The sequence below is a fragment of the Esox lucius genome, chromosome 13, assembly GCF_011004845.1.
Source record: "Esox lucius isolate fEsoLuc1 chromosome 13, fEsoLuc1.pri, whole genome shotgun sequence".
Taxonomy (NCBI): domain Eukaryota; kingdom Metazoa; phylum Chordata; class Actinopteri; order Esociformes; family Esocidae; genus Esox; species Esox lucius.
The window spans coordinates 29,059,353-29,085,213 of NC_047581.1; the positions used below are offsets into that span (position 1 = coordinate 29,059,353).

At 45.2% G+C, this 25,861-nt stretch overlaps 1 protein-coding gene across 1 annotated transcript; it reads right to left on the bottom strand.

Annotated features, from left to right (window-relative positions):
• Positions 1 to 517: 517 nt before the first annotated feature.
• rasgef1ba (RasGEF domain family, member 1Ba) lies at positions 518 to 24,332 on the bottom strand. Its single transcript, XM_010876994.4, has 14 exons — positions 24,013 to 24,332; positions 19,202 to 19,402; positions 18,919 to 19,041; positions 18,516 to 18,653; positions 14,420 to 14,632; positions 13,447 to 13,521; positions 11,700 to 11,795; positions 11,243 to 11,345; positions 9,684 to 9,763; positions 8,299 to 8,394; positions 4,047 to 4,142; positions 3,603 to 3,726; positions 3,406 to 3,478; positions 518 to 2,232 (listed from the first exon to the last, which is right to left on the bottom strand). Exons 2-14 carry the CDS (start codon positions 19,394 to 19,396, stop codon positions 2,208 to 2,210), a joined length of 1,437 nt encoding a protein of 478 aa, XP_010875296.1. The 5' UTR covers positions 19,397 to 19,402; positions 24,013 to 24,332; the 3' UTR covers positions 518 to 2,207.
• Between the last annotated feature and the right edge of the window lie 1,529 nt (positions 24,333 to 25,861).

The window sequence follows — 25,861 nt, forward strand, 5'->3', positions numbered from 1 at the left end:
AAAAAGTTTAATATTAATGGGAATATACTTCAGTTAAGAATTTCTAGGGTTGCCAATAATTGTGGCACACGATTGAAAAAAGATATATTATTTCACATTTATTATTTTTCAATAATTCTACATCAATTGAAGGTTATATTTTTGTGAATATCTTGAATTAATGATCCAGAGGATGAACAGCGAAGAGAGTTTTCTAACAGCATATTTTGCTCATATTTACAGAGGGTTTCAGTATTAGTGGAGGGCACTGAATGTTATGTGAATTATTATAGATGTGTTCCACATTTCTAACGTTAGACAAGACTGGTTGATTTAAAGGTGGTCCAGCATCAGTACATTACTTACCAGTAGTCCACCTCCATGTGAGTTCAGGTGTAATGGAGGAATTCATCATACAATGCATCTCTTCAGTAGGCCTTAGTGAGCTTGAAAGAGGCCAGGTTTCACATGCAAGTTTGACTCAAGGGATTTTCCATGTTAAACACATTTTGAATAATAAACTAATATGCCTTTATTACTGTAATCATTATTTTATTAACTTTGTCACTTTCTCTTTTAACACAACTAACGCAGTGATAAACCTCTATTCCATCTCAACAGTCCAAATGCAAACACAGGTAGGAAAATAATAATTATTTACACACTCAACCACAATATCGTGTAAAGTGGAGTAACACAAAGACAAGGGAAGCCAGACGTCAGTCATAGATCACCTTACAGTCCAACTGCATTGATAATGCCAGATCCAATAAAGCCCAGTTACATATCAGCTAACAATCTCCTGCAAGGTTGTGGGACCGGAACACGCCCATGGTATAACTTCATAGTCCTTGTACCCTAAAAATTAAGTGTTTTCATAAAACCTTTATAAAAAAATAATTGTTAGGCCATTTCTGACAGCTACTGTAGTATGTTATGTACCTAGTACAAAATTAAATAAGAACAAATACAATAAAACCACAGTAAATATCCATATGAAATTACTACACGGACAGGATCATAATATAAATAAAACAAATGATAGAAATAATTAATTATTACATGAAAAATACACAACAGAACACAACTTTGATCCAGCATCTGTTGAGGAGAAAAATACAATCCTCAGCTCTCGCTCGCTCACACACACTCACTATACTACACTACACTACCACGTAAAATAGTCCACTCTAAATGCTGCTCCTTCACTGCAAATATTGACCGGAACCACCAGAGGGCAGCGCAACCTCACTGCATTTCTACTCTACCACGCTAAGTTTATTGGAGGTAGCAGGTAGATACGACAGTCGCGCCAGAGGATTCCAGCATGCTGTGCAGTCCTCCGTGGCTATGTACACTCCATCAGAGTGGCTCAGCTGGTGGCAGAGCCCACCTCAACACTAATCATCAGGAACGAAGGGAGACACCGTCAGCTTCCTAACTGACACACTATTCTCTATACAGGGCTCTGATGAGAAGTGCACTAGGCGTTATATGGAAAAGGGTTTGATTTGGAACACACACACACAATCTGTCCACACAGCTTATTTATGTAACCGTCGCTTGTTGCCCGTGGCTGAGTGTCTTATCGATAAAGGGTAACGCTAACGTCGTATGGACGCATACAAAATGACATCGTGTTTTTAATCCAATGCACTCAGTGCATTTTCAATGTACTTGGCCGAAGAAGTTTTACGGGCCCTTCAGGTACATATTGACAAGAAAAACTACACCACACTGTACGTTGGGTTTGACACCATTACAAAGTATACTGACTCTCAATAAACAAAATGTTGTCAGAGAGACAAATAGATATAGAGAGACTCACATTAGGACTTAGTCCATTGGCCAACCAGCAGCCAACACCTAGTTAATGTAGAAAGGTAAATACATCCTAAACATTTCAAGGTCTCAACAAACAGGTTCACTGAGTTTGAATACACTGTGCTTCAAAAGTTTTCACCTCGTTGTGATGGTCTTGAAATAATAATACAAAAGAAGAAATTCATACAAAGAGTACAAAAGCCGTCTTGGAAATACACAGCACCAAACAGAGCAAAAACTGTGTGGCTTCCTTCCTAGTTAGAAATCCATAGCTGAGGGACAGAAAAGGTCCGGTCAGCCAAATAAAAGTGGTCAGATTGTCATTTCCCCTCCAAACAGGGATACTGTTATTTGGACAAATCCACTGGGGCAGCTTGGTTGTCAGACGAGTTGGTTCAGCATCTCTAGACTCTACTTAGCAGAGTGGATCTGTGGAGAGAACAGAGCCTCCATTAGGAAGACATTCATTAAAACGGAATAACACAGACATTGGCATCCTCTCTAGTCAGATGTCCCTGTCCAGCTATGGGTTAATACCACTCCTACCTCTGTCCTCAAACATTGATTAAGCACATTTGTGTGTGCACACGCCCTGGGATACAGGCAGGCTAGAGACACGTAATGCTGACATGGCCAGTCTGAAGTGATGTGACAGGTTCTGTCGCAGTGGGAAGGGACAGAAACAACAATGGCCTGGCTGGCTGTATTCCATTAAACATGACAGCCATCCCCGGGACCCAGAACCAGACCCCAAACCCAGAACCAGCCCCGGAACCAGCCCTCGGAAACCAGAACCAGCACCGGGACCCGGAACAGGCCCCCGGAACCAGCCCTCGGAACCCAGAACCAGCAACGGGACTCGGAACAGGCCCCCGGAACCAGCCATAGACTCTCTACGCAGGGGAACAGATGATTGCCACACATCCACACAGGTCTGGGTTTAGTCAGATATACTGTCAGAGGTCCCAACGCGCCTCAGTGGACATCAAGAAAATGGGAGAGAAACCAACTGCTAAACACTTGAGGGGAAAAGGTAGAACTAAACACATTTGAAGGTTTTATAACAAAGAAATGTCCGCTTTAGTAAGTTAACAGCTTGCATCCTTTGGGGGTGGGGGAAAGCCAGCATGCTTTTTCGTGGAATCTTAATGAACATCTTATTATGATAACGGGGCCAAAACATAATAGATACTGGGTACTGAAAAACTATTTGAGTCGCTTCAGCAAGCTGAGAGGAGTGAATTTTCCCCTTGGCTTGGATTCTGAAAGCTGGACTTGCGACAGTCTGACAGCCGCTCAGAAACGTCATTGTCAGCAACCCCGGGGCTCAGAGGACAACCTCCAGCCACACCCAGACAACTGAACAAAGGCACAATGATTGTTCATCCATCATGTCGGAGGTGCACCGTCATAAAACACGACTGAAGCAGTGTGGGATGGCGTGTCAGTGGGATGTGTGTGAAAGTTGAATGCATGTCTCCGATTGGCTAGTCGACGGGTCAGTGATGCGACCTAAATCCCCTAGGGGAAGTGGGTGACAACTATGATGAATGAAGCAGAGGAACCCCCCCCCCCCACCACCCTTGTGACTCGGGTACACACCTAAGAGACTTCCATCTGTCCTTCTCAGTGTGGTTCTCAGGGCCTTCGCTTTCGTAGGAGGCCAGGTACAGAGCTGAGGGAAGAGGAGACACAAAAGCGTCAGTTCATCTGATCTGCAGGTCACTAGACTGACAGGTGTTCGCCAAACTCAGGCAAATGGCGCGGCGACATTGACACACTGGCGCTTCAGTACATACCGTCCTCGCTGAAGACCGGCGCGGTGAGCAGATACTGAAGGATCTTACGGTCCTTTTCAAATGGACACTCCACCTTCTTCCAAACCATGAACTCACCGACTTGTTTTGCCATCTCCCAAAATTTCTGAAAACCAATGTCAGTGACAATGTTAAAAGTGGCATTAAGGTAGGACTGGTGGATCTGGGTTAAGTCCCCAACTTTGTTACATTGATGCTCTACCAAATGTTTCAGCTTTGTAGGCCAGTTGTGGACATAAAAAGAGCAGAAACATTCATTCATACAAACATACAGTCATTCTGGAAGATTCAGGCTGGCCAAACCAAATGTTGTGTTGCATAATTGTAGGGACATGTCCTTTGACAATAGTGGGTTTGGCCTGTCAGGCCATTGACAAGGCTTTATGGGGAAATTCTTCAAACAACAAACCATTTGCCCAAACTGACCTCAAAGTTAACATGTCCATTCTGCATCTTGTTGGAACACCCCTCATTCAGGAAGTAGATGTCTTTAATGAGCAGGCTGAAGAATGGGATTACAATCTTAACAGAGAGACAGGGACAAAAAGAAAAAGAGATTTCACTTATAGTACATGGGGTTTTCCAGTGGGTGACAGATTTCTATGTTAGTCACCACAAAGACACAGTCAACAAACTCCAACTTCACCCAAAAAGAAGATGCTGACATTGTGGTTTCCAGAACACAGTCTCCTAAATAATTCAGAGCCACATCACCACAGAGATCTAGGTCACTGGGTGCGGTTTGGCCAGGGCCTCATCAGAGGGTGCGGTTTGGCCAGGGCCTCATCAGAGGGGACCGAGAAAACACAGAAAGCCGGCGCTAGTCTATTAGGCAAATGTCAAAATGCAGACGGAAACACACAAGGCCTTACGGGACTTGACAAATAAGAAAAGCTCTTTATTTCAGTAGGTTTTCATTGGTTCTGCTACTATTGGCAATGGAGAACCCAGCCCAGGTGTGTGATTAATCACTAAGGGGCTAAGTATTGGGAACAGAGAACATCGCAAACAATATTATACAAAGAACATATCTCAGTACAGAGACCAAGAGAACTTAGAGGATGTGCCCTGTTATAAGGGAGGGAGCAGACTAGCAGAGAGAAGCTCCAGAGAGAGGCTGCCACACCTCAAAGGTTATCCCGGCTCAGAGAGAGGGGGACTGGGGGGGGCATCAAACCGGCAGCCTGCCTGGCCTCAGGAGATGAGAGCTGAAGAGGGAGAGAGATCGTAATGAAGGATGGAATGGGATGTCCTTACTGGTGGTAATGGAGGGAGGGAGGACGGATAGAGGGAATGTCCTTACTGGTGGTAATGGAGGGAGGGAGGACAGATAGTGGGAATGGAATGTCCTAACTGGTGGTAATGGAGAGAAAAGGGAAGGATAGAGGGATTAGCGTTGAGGGACTTACTCCAGACAGGTGCTCTGGTAGTGATGTACATATACCTAAATAATTATATATACACCTTCATAATTATATATGCCTTCATAATTACGGTCAACATCCCCACAGTCCTCATCTTCAATATAAACTGGACAGGACAACATGATAGTGGAGAACATAGGACCTCTGTACAGTCCTGCTTTGAGTTTTTGCTCCGACATTTTTATCAGGGCGTGTTATTTTATATTATCAAAACGTTTGACCAGTCGTTATCAAACGTTTGACTTGTACTGTATATCCCATTGTGTATTGACACTAAATCAGCTGTCTTACTCTTTGTGCAGCAGTTTGTGCATGTTACAGTGATGTTCAGCGTCAGTCTAAAAGCGCTGTGAGATGTCATGTATCAGTGACCCACGCCTCCTCAACTGGAACAACAATTGAATCCCATCCAATGAACAAACAGCACAGCATGTTCAGAATTATTTCTAGTCTTCACATCCCCTCAGTGACACTTACCAAGCCCAGAACAGATTTTAATCGAGGAAGCAGGGAAACTTGGTGAAGAGGTCTGGGAACATGTTGCATAAACAACCTAACCACTAGGCTGCATGCCCCCCCCAAAAAAAGTCAACAGAGTATGTGATGTTTGGTGTCATGTGTGGAAATATACTCTTTTAAACAACTCCCCTCTTTGAAGTATCTGTCCAGTATCTGTCTGGGCACTTTGGAACATTCCATCTGGTGACCCCTTGCCGTCTGGTCAGCCTGACCAGCAGCCAACTAGGCGCTTTAAATAACAAACATCCCTGCACGCACAGCTTCCACCATACCTTCCCTAACAGAAGCTCTTAGCAGACCCACGGTGTTGAAACGACTCATCTTCAGCTAACATAATACATTTTCTACACCCAGTACATCAACAAGCAAGCTTGTTTAAGTTTACCCTTGATTCCAGAGTAGGCTGCACACTAGGCTAAACAGCTAATGCTAGATCTAACCCACAGCTGGACTGGAACAGGCTGGCCAGTTCACAAACCATCCGGGTTAGGATGGGTTGGAGAGAAAGCAACAAGCAGTGAGAGAGAACATTGTGTGAGCTGGCAGTCGGCCATGTTTTTTCTCCTTTACAGAAATAGAACAGAACATATTTTGATGTAGGAAATGAGGCCCTCGAGTTCTCTTTGACGTCCATACCCGGCCCTTGGCCCTCAGCTGACCCGTTCGTCTTCCCCTTTTGACTTGTTCTCTTCAGAACTTTTGTTGTGTAACAGTCTCCCAACCAAACCAAAGATCAACGAGTGTGTTGGGTTTAGGGTAAATAACATGAAAACGCTGAGCAGAGAAGATAAACGATCATCAGACGCAAAGCAACCGTTGCAAGAAAGGCTGCTCTCCTGGCGCACTGTACTGGAATGCGTCTCATTCACTTGACGTATTCTGGTTACATGAAAGCGAAGATCGCGTGACACAATCTCGATTTTACGTCACAATTGCTCCTTATCTGTAGTGAGCGACGGCGCGTCTGTTGGTCCGGGACTAGGCGGAGCGAAGCATGCGTCAAACACTTCAAAGCAACCCGTTCATTTAATTTATATTCATGTCACAAAATGGATGTGGGTAAAACAGTTATTGGATTACAAAAATGGAATTCAGACAGCCAGCGAGGACAGAAAACTTTCCCACCACTTAAGAACAATCTGCATGAGTCACTAAACTGTCTCCTCTGAAATGGAGGTGGAAATGGGGGAGCGCGTGGTAGACTCATGGCAGGGCTGATTGGGAAAAATGTAATCAGAACTGCGGTAGTAGGAAACCTCAAGTCTTTCTGTGGATTCGAGACCCTTTAGGCCTACTGATACCTTGAGGGACAGTGGCTGATAGCATAGTGGTATTGAGCACAGTTCGAATACCATTGCGGTCTTGAGCATAGCACTTGCTGTTGGTCCTGTTAGTCGCTTTGGACGAGATTGTCCACCGTTTATAAACGAGGGCCACGCAGCCAGCAGGGGCTAAGCCCTGGCACGGTTACGAGAAATCCGCCTACAACATCTAATCCGCCTACAACATCTAATAACTATGGTATGGCTTGTCAAATATATTAACTATATTGGGCAACTGTTTTAATCGTGTTTCTTGAGATACAAAGCATTCGGAACGAGCTCATGGGATATGCAAAACATCTAGTTATTTTCTTCGTTGGGCATGTCGGGTTCCAGTAGAACTATTCAGAAACTCCCATTTCCACCTCATTGGCTTAGGCCCTAGAAATTAGGCCATGGGTTACATTGAAGAGCAGTACTTTTTAAAATAATTTTTCACAAGGAGCACCAGCAAACCATTTCTGATCAATTTTATTGCCGGACCGTGTAATCGGAGCCGGCCAAGAAGAGTGAATGTCTCTTACCGACCGACCGACCGACCGACCGATCGACCCTTGTTAAATAGCATAGTGGTTAGAGACGCGGGCCTGCAACCAATAGGTTCCGTGTTTGCATCTTGTCACATTCAAAGTAAATTATGCGTTAGGCTTTGATACAGACAGATAAAAAATTCACTGGCTACAACCTTAAGTAGCTGTGTTATAGTAATCCTAAAATATAACTGTTCACAGTTATGTTGCGACTATTTCTGGTGTGATTCAAGAATGCAAGAAAAACAAATATGTTTGTGCAATGAAATAGCTTTGGCTGTGTTAAGTTTAAGTAGTAAGTTAGATACTAGTAAGCCTATTACTGGCTAATGAGCTGTTTAAGCAGCCAGTGGCAAAAGCCATACATTTCATAGATGCTATTTGTGGTGGGGGTAAACTTAATAAGAAACTTTAGTCAGTTTAACGCAATGCTTAATGGTGTCAAGCAAGATATTCAAGCTTGGTGTGATATTAATGTGTGACAAAATTATCTAATATCACGATGCTATGCCAACACTGGGCAATGGTTTAGCACTGTGGTGTAGTGGTTAAAGACACAGCCACTCATGTGGGAGACCAAGGTTTGAATCCAGTGAGGGCCACAACATCTATGCTTGCGGTCCGGCTGAACTAGGCTTGCCTGGTTCTTTTTCTGGTTTTACCATTCAGATCTGTTGCTGCTTTACCATAAGGGCCCCCTCTTCTACGAAGAAGACAATACAAATAATAAACATGAGGGTTTTGTCTCCAAGGCAACAGAAAGAAGGTTGTTGTTATTTTAGCTACTCTTTGAAGAGGTCGGTTTCAGATGTATCCTGAAAACTGGCAGAGGCATAAACCAGCACACATCCTTTATACAAAGCAGAACGGCATCGACACTCACCTTCTCTCTGTTGCTGTTGGCTGTTCGCGACCTCTGTGTTGCTCCTCTCAGCGCTGTTCGGTAGTTGTAGAAGTTACTGGAAGGATCCATCTGGTGCTGGGGGGGACAGAGAGGATTAGTGCCAATTCAGCAGAAAGTCAGTTGTTGAAGTGTTTGTTTAGACGCAGATTGTTTTTCTAGCCACATCCTCAGAGAGCGTGAGGGCATTACACGCTTCAGGTTGTCTTCAGTCGTTTACATCTCCATGATGCTTAATGCTATTATATCGTAATGGGAATAGCCACCCACTATTTAATATAATCACATATGGTTAGTCATTGGCTGGGGTTGGGGTGAATCTAACCTTCATATGAACCACGAAAACCAGAATCCCCACTCTAATCCACCTTCACCCTTAAAATGCTGCTTACTTGTGGAACAAAACCATTTCAATGACTCCATCAATCACCCAGCGCCCCATAAAACATCTCTGTCAAAGCAGCTGAAGGCACACACAAACCGCAGGACAGACAGGATCCTCAAACCAGGACCCGGACTCCTGTCAACACATCATCGACAGGGGGTGAGAGCTTTACACCACAGCTCTCAACACCGCAAAGAGTGGCAAAGGAAGACAGGAACAGAGACAGAAAAAGACAGAAAGACAAACAGACTTGGCGGGGGGGAGACCGACAGACACGGAGCGAGACCGACAGACACGGAGCGAGACCGACAGACACGGAGCGAGACCGACAGACACAGAGAGAGACCGACAGACACAGAGAGAGACCGACAGACACGGTGAGAGACCGACAGACACGGTGAGAGACCGACAGACACGGTGAGAGACCGACAGACACGGTGAGAGACCGACAGACACGGTGAGAGACCGACAGACACGGTGAGAGACCGACAGACACGGTGAGAGACCGACAGACACGGTGAGAGACCGACAGACACGGAGAGACCCAGAGAGACACAGAAACAATGGCGTTGTGGAGAGGTAAGAGGTAGTGAGCCAGAGTGACATATAAAGAGATCCTTTGATGGGTTCTGTCTTCCACTGGGGCTCAGCCTGGTTCATCCTTTAATCTCTGCTACTTCACATATTCTGACCTTCATACCTGGCTCCTCTTCAGGGCCCCGGAAGGTCTTTGTGATCTTAGCCCCAGGAAGAGCTCCCTCTAGGGCTACCGTTTCCCTGGGTATTCCCTCATCCTCCTCCATCCCCATGGGGGGAAATCTTCAACACCTCATCAGAAACCCAGAGGCTATCCGGCAGGATTACAGGGTAACAGGGAGACCGTGGCTAAACACTGGCTGGCTTCGGGGTTTGTAGCTAAACTATATAACGCACAGTGCTGCAGGGGTGTGTGTGTATGGGGGGGGCACACGGGGGTCCTCACCTCCAAGATGTCAAACTTGGCCGTCTTGACTTTGCTCCAGGTCTTCCTCAGCCGGGAAACAGGACTCATGTTCATCCCAGCTGCAGTGATCAAGAGAGATTGGTGAGAGGTGAATGTGCACTGAACGAACGCACACACACACACACACACACTTCCAATTGAGACTGACACTAAGTGGTGGCCTCTCCCCACACCCCATTTCGACCATCCCTGCATCCTGCTTTGTTCTCTCTCCATTTTCCACCACCCACCCCCCTCCCCCAGTTCTGGCGACAGAAGCGGTGAGACTGAGGCCAGTGGAACAATAGTGTTCACACACGCCTCACTTCCCTTCCATATGGTAGATCAGGTTCACATGAGCGTGTCTGTACGATTGTGTCTCTGTGTGTCTCTGTGTGTGTGGGTCTGTCTGTGTGTGTGTGTGTGTGTGTGTGTGTGTACATACAGTATACTCAGGAGTTCTCATTAAGGATCGTGTCAGTGTACTGTCATTATGATCTAAAAGACCCGACTGATCCCAGCTATCCAACACCTGGAGTCTGTGCATCCAGGTCCAAATCAGGTTCTGAATCTCAAAGGGTCCAATGAGGCTTTATAAATGCTGTGAGACCATGTTGGCCTGCTGGTCTGTCAACAAGCCCAGCGTGATGAACAGCTCTGCTCATTGTGTTGACAGGTGGAGGGGGCAGTCCTGGGGGGAGGCAGGGGCAGGCCTGGGGGGGAGGCAGGGGCAGTCCTGGGGGAGCCAGGCACCTCCTGTTTCTGTCTATCAGTATGTTATGGGGTTTCATCTAATCTCTTTCAGGGTTAACACACACACACACACTAAACATAATAAACATGTAAAAACACTGATGATAACCTGCCAACAGGGCAGAGACTGAGCCCAGTTACTTTCCCAGGGTCCTGTTTGTTCCGTCTTTTCACTCTGACCCTCTGAGGCTAATTTCTCTCCTCTGGGTCCCTGGAGGCTGAGGGGCTCGGCTTGTGGCTCACTCCCCAGGGGAGAGGGGCTACAGCTGGGACAGCTGGCTCTCCAAGAGCCCCTATCCTCCCTCACCTTATGCCTTCCCGTCCACCCTGGATGTGCCTTTCCCTCTCCCTCCCACATATCCCTCCTCCCTCTCCCTCCCTGGTCAGTGCTGACCATCTGTCTCCACGGGCGACTGCGTAGGCCTTCCCAGATGCTGGACGGTCCCGCTCATCTCACCCCCTCCCCTCGTTCCTCAAGGCCTGACCAGATGCCCTCTTCCCTGGCCACTTGGCCACTTAGAATCCCCTGGAACCCATCGGATGGCTCGAACCCCTCGAGGGAAGGACTGGCCCCTAACTCACCCAGACCGCACTGTGTGTGAACCCTAGGGAATGTTACAAGCTGGAGGCAACCATAATGGTAGACACTGGGCAGAGCTGCCTAATCTGGGTCCAAAAGGGCTGAAACAGGTCGGGTTTTAGTAACGCTCCCCTTTCTATTGGGGTCAAGTTGTACAGGAACACCACCCCAAGCCTTTCCAATAGGCAACAACGCCTTTCAAAACACAACAACGATAAACACTCACAGATTATGGCCATGAGGGAGTTGAAGTTGCCGATGTTAAAGCATTCCCGCGCCACATCAATGAAAAACTCGATGACTCGTGCTCTTTGCTTCTTCTTTACTGGCTGTAGAGTCAAAAACAACAACATCAAGTCATAAACATGTAATGCCTAGCCACATAAATTAGCGTAGCTGCATCAGTAATGTTATCTAAGCTCTTATTATTGATTAGGAACCACGGGCTAGATAAAATTACATTAAAAACAGTTTTAATGATCTATTCCAACATTAGGTTCTTTCACACAGTTGACCACTTATTTTCTCAGGCCTGGTTCTAAAAACTCCAATGATATCTGAAACATGGATCATGGGGTTGGACCACTGCTTATCGTAGAGAACTGTTAACATACTATTTTAGCCACTGTTCAAATATGCGTTCATGATTTGATAACATTCTAAGTAGCTGTCCTTCTACTCACCATGCAGATCTCCGTGGCAACCATGAAGCTGAGTCTGTTGAACCACTCCACATAGGCCTCCAGGTTGCTGGCCTTCTTGTGGTCACTAAAGTAGCTCTGTAGCGATGGAGACAGACATTTCATCAGCAAACCATGAACAGTGGAACTTGACACAAGCACCAATGGCCTGCATGGGTATCCCCGCACCCAAGCAGCACAACGCCCAATTGCTGACAGACCGACGTCTCGTTGCATGAGATCCCAAACCAACAGGCTCCGTGATGGCTTCTATTTGTGAGTCATTGGACTGCAGAAAACTAGATAGAACATAGAGAGGAGCCAGACTCTATAAGGGGTGGCCAGTACTCCAATGGATGTGGTGAGTGAAGTTATTACAACTGCCCCATTTCATAATTTTTTTGCATTGCCTGTTCATATGACAAATATAAGTTATTGAAATAGCATTCCATTTTATTTGCAGTCTTTACCACTAGTAGAATCAAATCAGAAATCTTAAACCTTTAATGGGTTTACAGACTTTGACAATCTTTTCAATAACACCATTATTGTGAAATTGGCAGTATGCTCCAAATCACACCATCATTGTTAGCTAGCTAGCTAGAGAAATTATGCAGCAGAGCTGTGATTAGTCGCCTAAGACCTGAGGATTTCTCTCTTATTCTAATACCTTGCATTCCTTTGGCCTTATGCAGCTCACTCTCCCGTCACACAATAGCCAGAGTGGTCACCACAAACACACAGAGAGGACCCCTCCCAACCTTTTGAAAGTGGATGTAGAGAGGTGGCCCGAGGCACAAATGAAAGGGCGCCAAAATATCCTCCCCAAAAGCTCCTGTTGCCTAGCAGCCGAACTCTGGCGAGCCCACACGCACTAAGCAACCACACCAACCCCCCCCTACCCTGCCCGTGGTTACCCTTTTGTGGCTGAGTGGTTGCTAAGCAATACAGCCCTAGCATTCTATCCCCTCCAGACAGACGGGATGTGTAAAAAGATTAAGAGAAACAGCATAACCAAGGCTCACAGTTCTACCCTACTGACACAAAATGATGCCCTCACATTGACCCACCATGAGCACAGCTTCACTGGAGTCCACAATCAACGACTGACTATAACTATAACTGGTGCAACTAGATAGGAAGAGCGGTTATTTGTCTTTGTATTACGGGACATAATGGTGACATCCAACTACAAACCTACTTGTGAAGATCGATGTCTACTAAGATTCAGATGTTTCTGAAATACCAGGCAGCTTGAGAACTGTGCTGTGTGGCTTAACAGGGTGACATAAACAAGATGCTACAGTTGGCTAACATAGAGCAGACCTGTTGTGGACGAGCAGCGTTAATGAAGGTAAATCATTGCGTTCATGTTTGTGATGTGCCATTGTTATACGAATGTCACACATGATTTACATTTAGGGTACATGCATGTATTGAAAGTGTATGTCACGCTCTGACCCCTAACTCTGATCTTCGAATCTCAGTCGTTGGCAAAATTGCCAATCAGATTGGTCAAAAGACAAATCAATCTAATGGAATTGACAGCCTGTGTAAACAGCTGATCAATAGGAATTGATTTTACTTAACATATATTAGGTTGGCTTATTTCAGCTTCCCCTAATGAATACGCTTTCGTAGGTATATTATGTAGCCTGTGTAAATGCGGTCTGTTGCACTTGATTTTAGAGTGAATGCCAGGCTGCCCACAACAATTCGTCCCCGATGGAGAAGCATGCAGGAACATTACCTTCTCGTTGTCCAGAGGGTCTTTCTTCTCGAAGGCCTGGATGAATTCCTCTGGTCCTATGTAGCTCAATCTCTCCTGAAAAGAAAAGGCAACTTAATGAATTCTACCATTCAGTTGAGGGGTTCAGTCAGGTTGGTGACGTTGAATGGGAACAACAGTCAGGCGATCGTCCCATTCAAACAGCTTCCCCCACGCTTCTCAAAAAGTGATCTTACCTCGTCTAAAAGAGACCTCAACTTGAGTGACCTCTCGGTTTTAGTAAGTTAAAATCAGATTTTGTCTTCTAAACCAAATATTTGTTTGCAAGGTGGGATTTGCCAAGCATAAGAAGATTTCAGATGGAGCATGTCATGAATGTTCCCCTTTAATAAATGTTTTCACCAATTTTACTTCACCTTGTAACTATTGATCTGAATTTTCTGGATGTGCTGTAGGTCACAGCTGAGAAATTACAATGTTCTCCAGTTTTAAAGGAGATTTATAACTTGAATGAAAAAATTGAGGTGAATAAAGCAGGTCTGTGACTATATGTGTCTGTCTGATGATGTGTCTGTCTGATGATGTGTCTGTGCCGTGTACTATATTCTGTGTCTGTCTGATGATGTGTCTGTGTTTGTCTGATGATGTGTCTGTCTGATGATGTGTCTGTGTCTGTCTGATGATGTGTCTGTCTGATGATGTGTCTGTGTGTGTCTGATGTGTCTGTGTGTGTCTGATGAAGTGTCTGTGTGTGTCTGATGATGTGTCTGTGTGTGTCTGATGAAGTGTCTGTGTGTGTCTGATGAAGTGTCTGTGTGTGTCTGATGAAGTGTCTGTGTGTGTCTGATGAAGTGTCTGTGCTGTGTACTTTATTCGCTCTTGTATCAGAGTTCTCTTGGTGGGTTCTCTGTGTTCTATGTGTCTTTGTGTTCGGAGCGTCTTTGTGTTCCGTGTTTTGTCTGTCTGTCGTTCTGTCTGTCTCTGGGTGTCTTACCAGCTCTATGTGTGTGAGTTGCTGGGCGACGGTGAAGGGGTCATTGCAGATGGACAGCATGTCTCTCTGGATGGCCTGAGGTTTAGCCTTCAGCACAGTCAGTCTGTCTGTGGCCGTAGCCTTGATCTTGACCAGGGCTTCTTCGTATTGACTCAGGTTGGTCAGCTTTCTGATTAGGACCTGGGTCATCTGGTGGACAGCCTTTCTGTAGAGCTGACAGGAGGAGGGGAGGGAGGGAAGGTTCGTTAATTTAGCTCAGTGTTTATGTCAAGTATGTTATGCAGTGAATTTGAGGTAAGAAGGCATGCAATCCTTCTACACTGCTCAGCTGTTGTTGGGGATTATTAGCCTATGGTGTGCTAACTCAAAGCTATGCTACGGTAACAGCAGGCGGGTTACTCAGTGAGTGTCCGGCAGAACATTATAGAACCACCATCCCCAGGGGCCTCATGGCTGCCATCGCCCACAAAGGTCCCAACCAAGCTGTTTTGTGCCTCAGAAGGACCAAACGCTGGGCTCCTGATAGCTGGTATATAGCATCTTCAGGTCTAATCACTGAAAAACTAATACCAGACACTTCACCACAGGCATTGCATAACCTACTGTGTGTGTGTGTGTGTGTGTGTGGAGAGAGTACTTCCAGGGGTTGGTCCTGGCTTTTTGTGCCCACAAACCTTCCATCTGCCCTGTTTTCCAGTTCAGCTGTAAAAACTACACTGAAACAAGGCTCTATCAAGGCTGAAGTTCAGCAGGGAGACAATGATACAAACTTTCCTTCAAATTATTGATGACTGAGCGTTTTACCAGCATTCAGCCCAGTGAGCAAAGGAGGGTGAAAATATGCTTATTTAAGTTGATGTAATATATTTTCCAGAAGACATTGAAATGACCAAATGATTTTGCTCGTTGGGAGACTCCCCCCCCCTCCCCTCCCCACAGGCTGCATGCTGCTGAGGTCCTTTTATTGAGAGCGGAGGGGTAATGGGGCTGAGTGGCTGAGAGGAGGGGGGTGTCTTTTCTGAAACGCACTTATGGTCATAATGCATTTCTCTAGCCCAAAGTGGTTGTATTATGGGTGGTCTCACACCCACACTGTAGCAACTCTAGACAATCACAGGTCAACCTGGAGATTGTGCCATCTCGACAAGCAATATGAACAGGAGACAGAGATTCAGAGAAATGGGTTTCTGAAAAAGAGTAGTGTGGTCGGAGAAGGGGAGCAAGACACTAATCTGGATTGTAGAGAATAATCCATCTCACTGTAATCCAGCTTTTGTGTGCAGTGTAAAATACAGGATCTTGGCGTAGGGATGAACCCTGGGTGAACACGAACCTCTTCCAGGTTATTTCCACTGTGTTACATTGTTCATTCATCACTAGTGTGATCTAAAGTGATCAGCTAAAACACTAGTAAACTAATATTAACAATAATAATGAATGCATTGATAAGGCAATAACTGTGTCCAAAAACAAGATGTGGGGCGAACCAGTCACAAATTGGATATCATGTTATTTGGGGTAAAAGTGGTTGTATATGGAAACCGAGAAAGAGACCAAGACATGCGTAGAGAAAGGGAGACAGGAATCTAGTGCGCTCTGCACTTAAACCTGGAAGGCCAATCACTCACGTTGCTGTCAGAGTGTTTATGAATGCAGCGTCTGTGTTTATAGCACTTCTCCAGAGCTCACGCTTGTCTGAAAAAAACAGAGAATATCTGCTGCAGAACACAAGTCAATGATGTCAAATACAAGATATATAACGTTTGCTTTCCAAACAGTCCAGCCCGGCTGCAGGTTCTGTTGAACTGTAACTCCCCTATCCAGATGGCAACCCAGTTGTGTACATCCACGCTCAGGCCTTGATAGGTCGGACCACATCCATAATGACAGCCCCTGTGGCACATCAAGGCAGGGGGATGGGTCAGCGGTGTCAGTGGTGTGGTGTGGTCCACAAAACACAGTCAGCCCATGGCAGGAAGTTAGTAAGTCGCTCTGGCTGAGGGTGTCCTCTAAATGACTAAAATGTCTCTTTTCTCTCCGCGGTCCAAACTCTGGGCTAGCAAGAGACAGCAGCAAACCCTATCAGAGGCTTAGGAAAGCCTTGATCGCTTAAATCCAAATGTGGACCTCAAAGCTGCTTCAATTCCCTTTTTTAATTGGTCAATTCTAATCGGGGCAGATTTGGACCCGGCACACCAGGTGTGGGCGTGGCACTTCAAGCGGTGTTACTGGCTATTTGGCACAAGGGGATATTTGCCACCATTGGTTACAAGTATAATCAAACAACAATTATAATCCAGTACATTACAGATGGGGTGAGGTCACTTCTAGACAAGATGAGATCACCTTTTGACTGGAGAACACCATTAAATGGAAGAGGAAAATGAATTGATACGAAAAATATCATGATTGGAGGGTCAACGAAAATCTAGTCGGGGAAGATGTGAATACCCCTGACCCAGGTAAACTAGCCTTTAATGTACTATGTGTGTATTCCGCTCAGCGATGGTATGTCACACACACAGTTATGGGAAAACAGTGTTTGTCTTTGAGAGAGATGTCCAACAGTGTTGCCCTCTAAGTACTGGAGACTGCTGGGAGAGGTATCCCAAGATCCTGCTGACCTACAGCGGGGTTCTGCTGTTCAGGTGATGAATGGGAAGTGTTGTCTCCCACAAGGCCAGACGCTGAGAAACCTTTCCTGATCCTGCTCCCTGTCCCCAAGGGCATCCAATGTAATTTATATATTGAATATTATATGGAAAATATTAACAGAGATAAAATACTGTGTGTGTGCGCGCGTGTGTTCACAGTAATGTGTTGGTAATATCGACCTCTGCCATCAAAACAATAAGAAAATAGGTAGGGGGGTGAGGACAGGGAATTAATATAAGGTGAGGGTTGGATCATGTTGAGGGGTGCGTGTGTGTGCGTTTGATGAAGGACATCCATTGATTGAAGGCGGATCAATGGTCATGCTTTACTGAGGTCCCAGGGGATGCAATTCTCAGTCTCTTGGTTACAGATGTCAGCAGAGCAGATGGATGTGTTTCCTTTCATCGCTGTCTGTCTGGTCCAAAAAAGCCACCTGCATTAACATCCCAATCCCCACACAGATTCCCCAGGCACAGAGCCATGAGGACCCACTGTCATAAACCAAACATGCTAACCAAATTGAAGGCTCCCACCGAGCAACATCATAGCTAATGTTACCAAAAAAGGGCTAGGATTACCCATGCTAGGAACATCTTAGCCAATGGTAACCAACAAGGGCAAGGAATTTGCACAGCCAGCGACACTGTAGCTAACATTAGCCAAGAAGGGCTACGAATTGCACATTCAGCAACATCATCCAATGTTGGCACACCACACTCTTTGGTAAACAGCCATTCTTCAACATAATATTGTTTTTCTCAAAGGCATTAGCATTAGCACGTGTACCAAATGTGCAGGTTGAGGTTTAAGAGGAGATTTAACAGTCATCCATCCAATGCTAAAATGAAAACAGCCTCGTTTAGTGATCCACAGCTGTGCCTTATGTAGCCTAATCGGGTCCACTAGTCAGAAGTAGGGCGCTATGTAGGGAATAGGCTGGCAATGTGGACACAGCCCAAAGCACACTAAGCCTGTGACATTCAACTCAGCGATAGTGGAACAATTCAACAGCTGCCTAAAGAAGAGCAGGGCAGCAGTATTGAGTGGACAAAGAGTTGCCCGTCAGCCAGGCTGCTGAACAACAGCTCTTTTCTTTTGATTCAGCCAGACCAAAAAAATAACAGCTCTAGTGGCCAGAGCAAACTCATCCCGCTACCTCACTCACTCACCCCGCCGAAACCTTGTGCCCTGTGTCACTCCATGGGTCATGTCAAACCCACTAGCTGCTGACGCAATGTAAACAAAGTAAACATGTTCCCAAAAGATAGTCCCATCAACACTTCAGCGTATTCTCCTCTTACCATCTTAACACATCAGGCGACTAACTTTTGTGTCTGCATCTTTGTTATGTGTGCAAATCGTCCGTCTGTCATTCCTGTTGTCTCACGTTCTCCCTATGTGGCGATGACAGTAAGGTGTAAATAATTTAACTCGGACAGACCTCGTCTCCCGAGGTCAGGCGATGGGTCAGCTCCTTCAGGCTCCTCATCATCCTCTCGTCTCTGAAGTCGTAGGGGAAAGTCTCCGTCCACTCCTGGAGAAGCTGGAGGACCTTGGGTGCCAGCTGTCTGACCCTGATCTGAAGATATGTAATATTTTGTGTTTTTATTAAAGCCTCTGCTAACGTTCATAAACTCCACATTAACACTCAACAAATACTAACAGTCCACTTATGGCGGGTGAAAAAACAACAACTTTATCATTAAAAAATAAATCCACAATTATAACTAACAAGCCTGTATATTTATACAATGGCAAATAAGTTAGAGAATAATTCATTTTGGGTTTAGTATTATAAGTGCAATGGATACAAACTAAACTGTGGATTCCCACTGAGCTGCTACCTTGTCCGCCTGAGGATCACTGAGTCTCTGTTGCTCCACACACAGGTGACACACCTTGGACAGGAGCGCGTACGGGTGGATGAACAGACGAGAGGAGAGCAGGAAGGTGAAGATGTACGTCCTCTGTGGTGAGATATAGGAGGGAAATGCTTCTTTTTACCCCAGAGGGAAAGTTGAATTATGACATGCAGAGAGAGAGAGAGAGACAGAGAGAGAGAGAGACAGAGAGATCCAATGACAGAAAAGAGATCAAGAGGGATGAAGTAAAGGGATGATGACTCACATCGGGGTAGTAGTCCAGGCTGGGGACAAGGTGGTGGATGAGGGCCTCCATCGAGCCAGACACCAGGATGTTGTCGTGGTAATACAGTCCGGCGCTGCCATAACCCTGGCCCTCGGCAGGGCTTTGGCTCTGGTAGAGGTTCTTATTGTAACCACCAGACACCAGTATGCCCGTCAGTGGCGGCGTCTGAGGCATATTGTCCTGGGGAGGAAGAGACACCTGTTAAGACTGGATGAACAAAGACACAGAAAAAGACAGCGGACCGAGGATTAAGTCAAAAAGGCAGACTTGTTTCCATTGACAGAGATGCGGTCAGGCAGCCAGACAAAGAGAGAAAAAACAAATAGAGACATATCAGCGAAATAGTCTTGCCTGAAGAAAATGTATTGTTCAGATGTTTTCATAAAGCTGCAGGAGTGGGGGCTGAAAACAAAAATAACAGCGTATTTGGGTAGGTCATCATCCAACAGGCAACACTGGAAGTCAGTCCTCATCGAAATGTGATCACGATGTTGTCTGTTTACCAGTAACCTCCCCCCCCACCCCTCCCTCTGTCTCCCTCCCTCCCTCTCTGCCTGTGAGACTCAGGAGAGTGACTGTGACTGTATGGTTATTATAAGCCAGACTTGCCCTGTGGACAAAACACTATCTATCTATCCTTACCGCACGCAAGCCCTCACACACACACACACACACACACACCTACGAGTATATACCCCCTGCCTAAGTGTTTGTTTGTTGAGGATGTGGGTGTATGGACGTGTTTGTGAGACACTATACTGTTTACACATTGTGAGACACTATACTGTTTACACATGCCACACACACACACACACACACAACCACACACACCCCTGAACCCCAAGTGCCTGCATGACACACACACACACACACACACATATAAACACACGCATTTCAGTCACTTAGCCGACACGTATCAAAGGCAACGTTCACACAAGTCCCCAGAGGGAATCAATGCTCCACCAATTTTGCCCTGCCCGCCCGACCGATCATCACCTGACTGCTAACAGGCTGTGCACAACAGAGGCCTGCCAACACGCACTCACGCTCCACCTCGTCTCTGTACCAGGGATCCATCCTGAACGCCAGCCAGGCCCACTCCCTGAGTCTCCTATCCCAGGACGGAGACCACCCCTTGGGCTACAGGGTTCTGTACAATGTACTGGGGACAGATAGGGGGCGTGCCGGGTGCAGATAGGGGGCGTGCGATGGGTGGGTAGTGGGCCAAAATCCAGAGACAGGATTTATCATTCTATGCCGCCTCCACACTCATCCGGCTGCCTCGTCCCCCCTCTTCATTCAGAGCACCCCTGTGATTTCCATCAGAATGGGGTGGTGGTGTGAAGAGTCAGAGCAACAGATTGGGCATCTGTTTTACCATGTGTCTGACCAGGAGAGAGACCACCAGACCACACAGGAGTGGCAGCAGATACCAAGTCCATGTAACACAACAAATGTCCATTTAATGTCACGCTTTTCCTTCCCGTCTAATGAACCATTGGTGTCTACACCTCGTCTTGTGTGTGTGTGTGTGTGACAATACACGAGTGTGATCACCCAATACATGCCCATTCGTCTTTCCACAGAGCACACACCTCAGCATGACTGGGGACACGGTGTTGTACAGCAGCCTGCTCTGCCCCGGGGCCAAACACAATGCAAATGAGGCCCTTGCACCACCAAAGCCGCTCAAGACCCCTTCCTCTCCCCGCTCCTCACCAACAGGGGCCAGCTGCAACACCCAGCACAAACCCTGCTTTAACCCAATGAAAGTGAGGAAACAAAGAACGGCCCATTACAAACAGGGACGTCTGATATTCACTTTTATTTCGGCCCCAGCTGTCATGAGGTGAGGTCCGAATAACAGCCCCCCTGTTTCCTTCACTACACCCTACTATGGACACGGGCCCCAAGCAAAACGCAGGGCACTAGCTTGGGAACTCGGGGCTTTTTGGGGCACACACGCGACTTTACAGCTCCTATGTGAACTTCTCAGCTGAAACAACAGCTAACGCTGGCAATGCTGCAGAGAAAACCCAACAAGAACAAACAGATCAGATCGCCACCAGTACCAGATATCTGGGATTATTGCGGAGGGCCGGTTTTGATTGGGCCCTAACGAGACGCACAGCCGTCTGTTTGGAAACACTACGACCACCCAAAATCCGGCGCGGAGTAATAAATCATGTCAACAGAGAGATCCACAAGTGATTCACTAATTAAAGCTTTATTTCGTGTTAATTTTAACCTGGGACATCAAAACAACAATTCCTGTGTGAAAATACAACTGGTTGGTTATAAATAGGAATATCCACGTCTTAAAATAACTAATGTGTCATACCCTATGTTTACTCAAACACCAATCTGTTCCCAGTCATTCCTTGGCACTATAGTTGGCACAACACTCTGCCAACTAATCATCACATGCCAAGTCACCGCCCTGATGACTGCCTGAGTGACCACACACACCCACACACAAACACACACAGGCTGCTTTGAGCACTAGGGGACTTTCTATCCACAGATAGTGGACACTTGTGCAATGTAAAAAGGTTTTAGCAACATGTGACAGACAGCCGGTCACAGATGGAAAGTTATGACCACACGAACTCCATGCTATCACTCGTCTGTTATTTGTCTCAGGCCTGGTGTGGACGTGAGAAGGGCGGGATGCATTTTAGGGAAATGTTCTTCCCACAAAATCCCTGGAGGTGTTACTGACTACTGCTGAGACAAAACAACAAACAAGCCCATTCTCACCCCTGAATGGAGTCAACAGGGACAGTTCATAGAAAGATAGAGAGAGATTGAAAGAGAAGAGAGAGAAAGTGAGCGAGAGAGAGAAGTGAAAGAATCCTAATCTTCTGACAATAAATATGACCGAGTTAATATAGATATGTAATTCCAACAGATCACACAGAATTTGGGAACAAATGAAACATTGACAAAGTCCAAAATGTTACGCAAAATACTGCAATCACAACAAATGTGTGACCTGTTGTCGTGAGAGCATTGTAAACCTCACCAATATTTTGTATCTTTAACTATTTGCAGATATTACAAAATGAATGCTTGTGTAACCTGTAGTGTTTACCTAGAATTTCTGATTGTTTATTTTGCTGGAGATTTTATTTAAAGACTTTCCACTTGTTTTGGCAACATAATCAGATGTTTCCCATGCCAATAAACCCCCTCAGGAATGGTGGGGGGGTAGAGGGAGGAGGGGGTGACACTTGGAGGACACAAAATAAATACCACTCCTCCCCACCCCACCCCTATTAGTTAAACAATCAATGAGCACAAGGAATTTCCCTCATCCATAGCATAAAGAAATGGTGTTAGAGACTCATCCCTAGCATAAAGAAATGGTGTTAGAGACTCATCCCTAGCATAAAGAAACGGTGTAGGAGACTCAACCTAGCATAAAGAAAAGGTGTAGGAGACTCATGCCTAACATAAAGAAAAGGAATGACAAAAAGAAATTTAGGAGGTTTGGTACTTCATAGCTCCTGTCTCCAACTTCTTAACCAGCGGATACAGTATTAGGGGACCAATCAAATCTACCCTATATAGGATGCTTGGCTGAACCGCACAGGCAAGCTGAAGGCATGAGGGAAAGAGAGACACCCCATGAGGGAAAGAGAGACACCCCATGAGGGAAAGAGAGAAGAGTGAAAACATTTTTTTTTTTTTTATAACAAATAATAATAACTATAACCGTCACCCTTCCTCCCCTGCTGTAGAATAGGCGGTGTAGTTATTCGTTTATTCGTGCAATTTACAGGCGCAGTTTAGGTTAGGTTCCTTGCTCAAGGGCACTAGGACTGACTTTTTGGTTGAGGGATTTCAACTTTGGTTACTGACCCAACTCTACCACCAAGCTGGAAAAACACCATACAGGAATGGACGCTCGACTATCGGACAGCGCTCTGAGCGGAGCCCAGATAATGGTATGGAGAGCTAATTAGTGGGTGGTTGTCACACATTGCTGGTGAAAAGCTCTGCGCCCCACTCTCCCACTGAGAAACGCCGAGCCTCTCCACACACAGTTTTGAGACCCACACTGGGTCAAAGTCCTGCCAAATCACCATAGTAAAACAAAGGAATGTTGAAGCAATGTCAGCAGTTGACATGAGATCCTAGTTGGGCTAATGACTTCTAGAGTATGAGATAAACGCCGTTGTTCTGTCGTCAGGTAGAATCCTATTAACTTAAGGGTAGTATGGGCTAAAAATAGTTCGCATGAGATCAGTGGTAAAAATCCCGTTTTTTTTTAAGAAGTAGCCTACATTATTTGGTGTTTTCAGTGAAGAGATAATATTCCTTAATCCCGACTAAACGAATTGGATCTGTACAGCCACGGAAAAAAATGTCGTGTGAAATCACATCATCATAACAACCACCTACCCGATTCTATAGGTTTGACAACTATACAAATACCCAATCCATAATCTTCAAGACACATCGCATAGTATCAGATGGCGCACGTATCAACGCAATTAAGAAGCAGAAAGTGAATGCAAAATACAGCAAACGGCACCCTACTCATTCGAACAGTGTTGCCCTGTGAACTCAAGCTTCCTCCAGTTATATTAACATCTCTATAAAAGTGTCAATTACAATAATATCCGTAAAAAATATTATTATAAGGGTTAAATGTGTACTTTGATGAGCAACTTAAAAAGGGTAAATGCGCATGTATATGGATAGTAATTACGATTTAAAAAAAACTCAAACTGAAAGATTTTTTGTACATTCAAAGACTGAAAAATGTAAGCAAACTATCTCACCTCAGAATAAGAAACGGCACGTAGAATCCGTAGCCGACGCTATTTCCCACTTAGAATATAGAGAGCACTAAATTAAAGCGGGCACTTTCTCCTCTGAAACCCGTGAGTTTCAACTGATATTTAGCCGCAGGTTTCCTTTGCCCTTCAATTCAGCCAACTGACGTGCAAATCACGAGTAAAAGGAGCGTGTAGCAAATTCCTTGTTTCACCAGGCAAAACAGAGTTTTGGTAAGATATTCAAACGCGTATGCATCTATAGCCCGCGTCTACGCCGCGGAGATACGTTTTCCAGGAGCGCATTCAGTTGTATGAGCTCAAGAAACTGGGGAAGCCTGTTAATGGCTTGACTCTACGGCAGTTCAGGCAGCCAATCAGAGATGAGAACGAGCTTAAACTGCACACGCCGCATTCTGGTGGTCTCAGACTTCATCAGAAGCTCCTATTTTGCTAGTGCATGATTTCAGTTCAGTTACTTCAATCAAAACCTAAACATCATCAAGGATAATTTGTGAATAAGAGTACTACAGCTTTAGTCTGACCACTGTCAATGTTATTAAGCAAATCAGCTAACTGTAGTGTAGCAATAATCCATAATACATTTTAGTTGAAGAATTGTTTGACGACAAGAAAAACACTTTTAACACAATTCATATCGGCCTTTCCACTCTCCAGTTCCTATTTAAAACGAGCCCGTGAAGTGAACGTATTCTCTCATCAGTCCTTGCGGGTTGGAGAGGTCCTAATCAATTTGCATCACAGATAAGGGGATAACACCGTATTAGACACTTAAAGCAATTTTGTGTCCTAAATCAGTAGTTCCCAAACCTTTTCATTTACCGTACCACCAACTGAATTCTGTTCAGCTCGGAATACCCCAGAAGTTAATGTGGATTTTACTGGTAAGCCGATGGGGTCATGAGTGTTCTCAAGTGCCCCCTGTTGATAGGCCAAGTACCCCCATTGGTCCTAGACCCCCTGGTTGGGAACCATTGCCCTAACCCTACAGGTTTAACAAATGATAAGACAGGCTGCTTAAATACCACCATGTTTATATAACTGAATTGGTACAATATCATGGTAGGCAGATAAATATTCTAGGCCTATTACAACAAAAACATTGAAAATGTCAAATATTCATTATAAAAACGTAATGTGATAGACTAGAATTTTGAACCGAACCCCGACTTTGGAGACACCTTTAACCTCAAACTTGAAATTAAGAACAAACAGCATTTTTCCACCATTATTGACTCTATCACTCTTTAAATTACTATGCACATAATTTCTCCCACAGGCTAAACTACAGACTTTCTCAGAGAACTTTCATATCACTGTGCCTCACCTTCTTTAAAACCAAAACACTGTATACACATTTGGCCTCCCCAAATCAAGCTATCTGGTCCTCTCAACTACCATTAGGGTTTTACAATTTTTTTTATTTCTTGGTCACCATCAGGGATTTAGTATCAAATCAGTATGTTCCGGAATTGAATTTCAAGAAACATCCATATTCAAAGTAGTTCTTACTGATAAAAAAGACAACACTGAAGAATTTAAATTTCAGATGGTTTAGAGCTTGGTGTAAAGTAGGTGTGTCCTCCTCTCCAGGGAACTGAATATCAATTCAGGACAAATTGAAATACCCTGAAAATAATCTCAGCCACTTGTCAAATCTTTTGACAAGTAATTTCAATTCACTTCCTGGAGTTACTGGTTTGATAGTGAACTGTCCCCGACCCTCCCTCACACCTCTACACCCAACGCTTCATTTCTCACACATTAAACAGCCCATTCAGCTAGTCAACAGTTGTCCTGGATGACAGCAAGCCTTTCCTAACGGCGTCATATT

What these genes read in the sequence shown, in the direction of transcription:
- rasgef1ba (XM_010876994.4), bottom strand. Translation starts at nt 19,396, where the DNA reads ATGCCTCAGACGCCGCCACTGACGGGCATACTGGTGTCTGGTGGTTAC. An exon ending in CTCCCTCATGGCCATAATCT is followed by an intron (nt 9,764 to 11,242) that starts GTGAGTGTTTAT and finishes TGATCACTGCAG; the next exon opens with CTGGGATGAACATGAGTCCT. An exon ending in GCCGGTCTTCAGCGAGGACG is followed by an intron (nt 3,479 to 3,602) that starts GTATGTACTGAA and finishes CTCTTCCCTCAG; the next exon opens with CTCTGTACCTGGCCTCCTAC.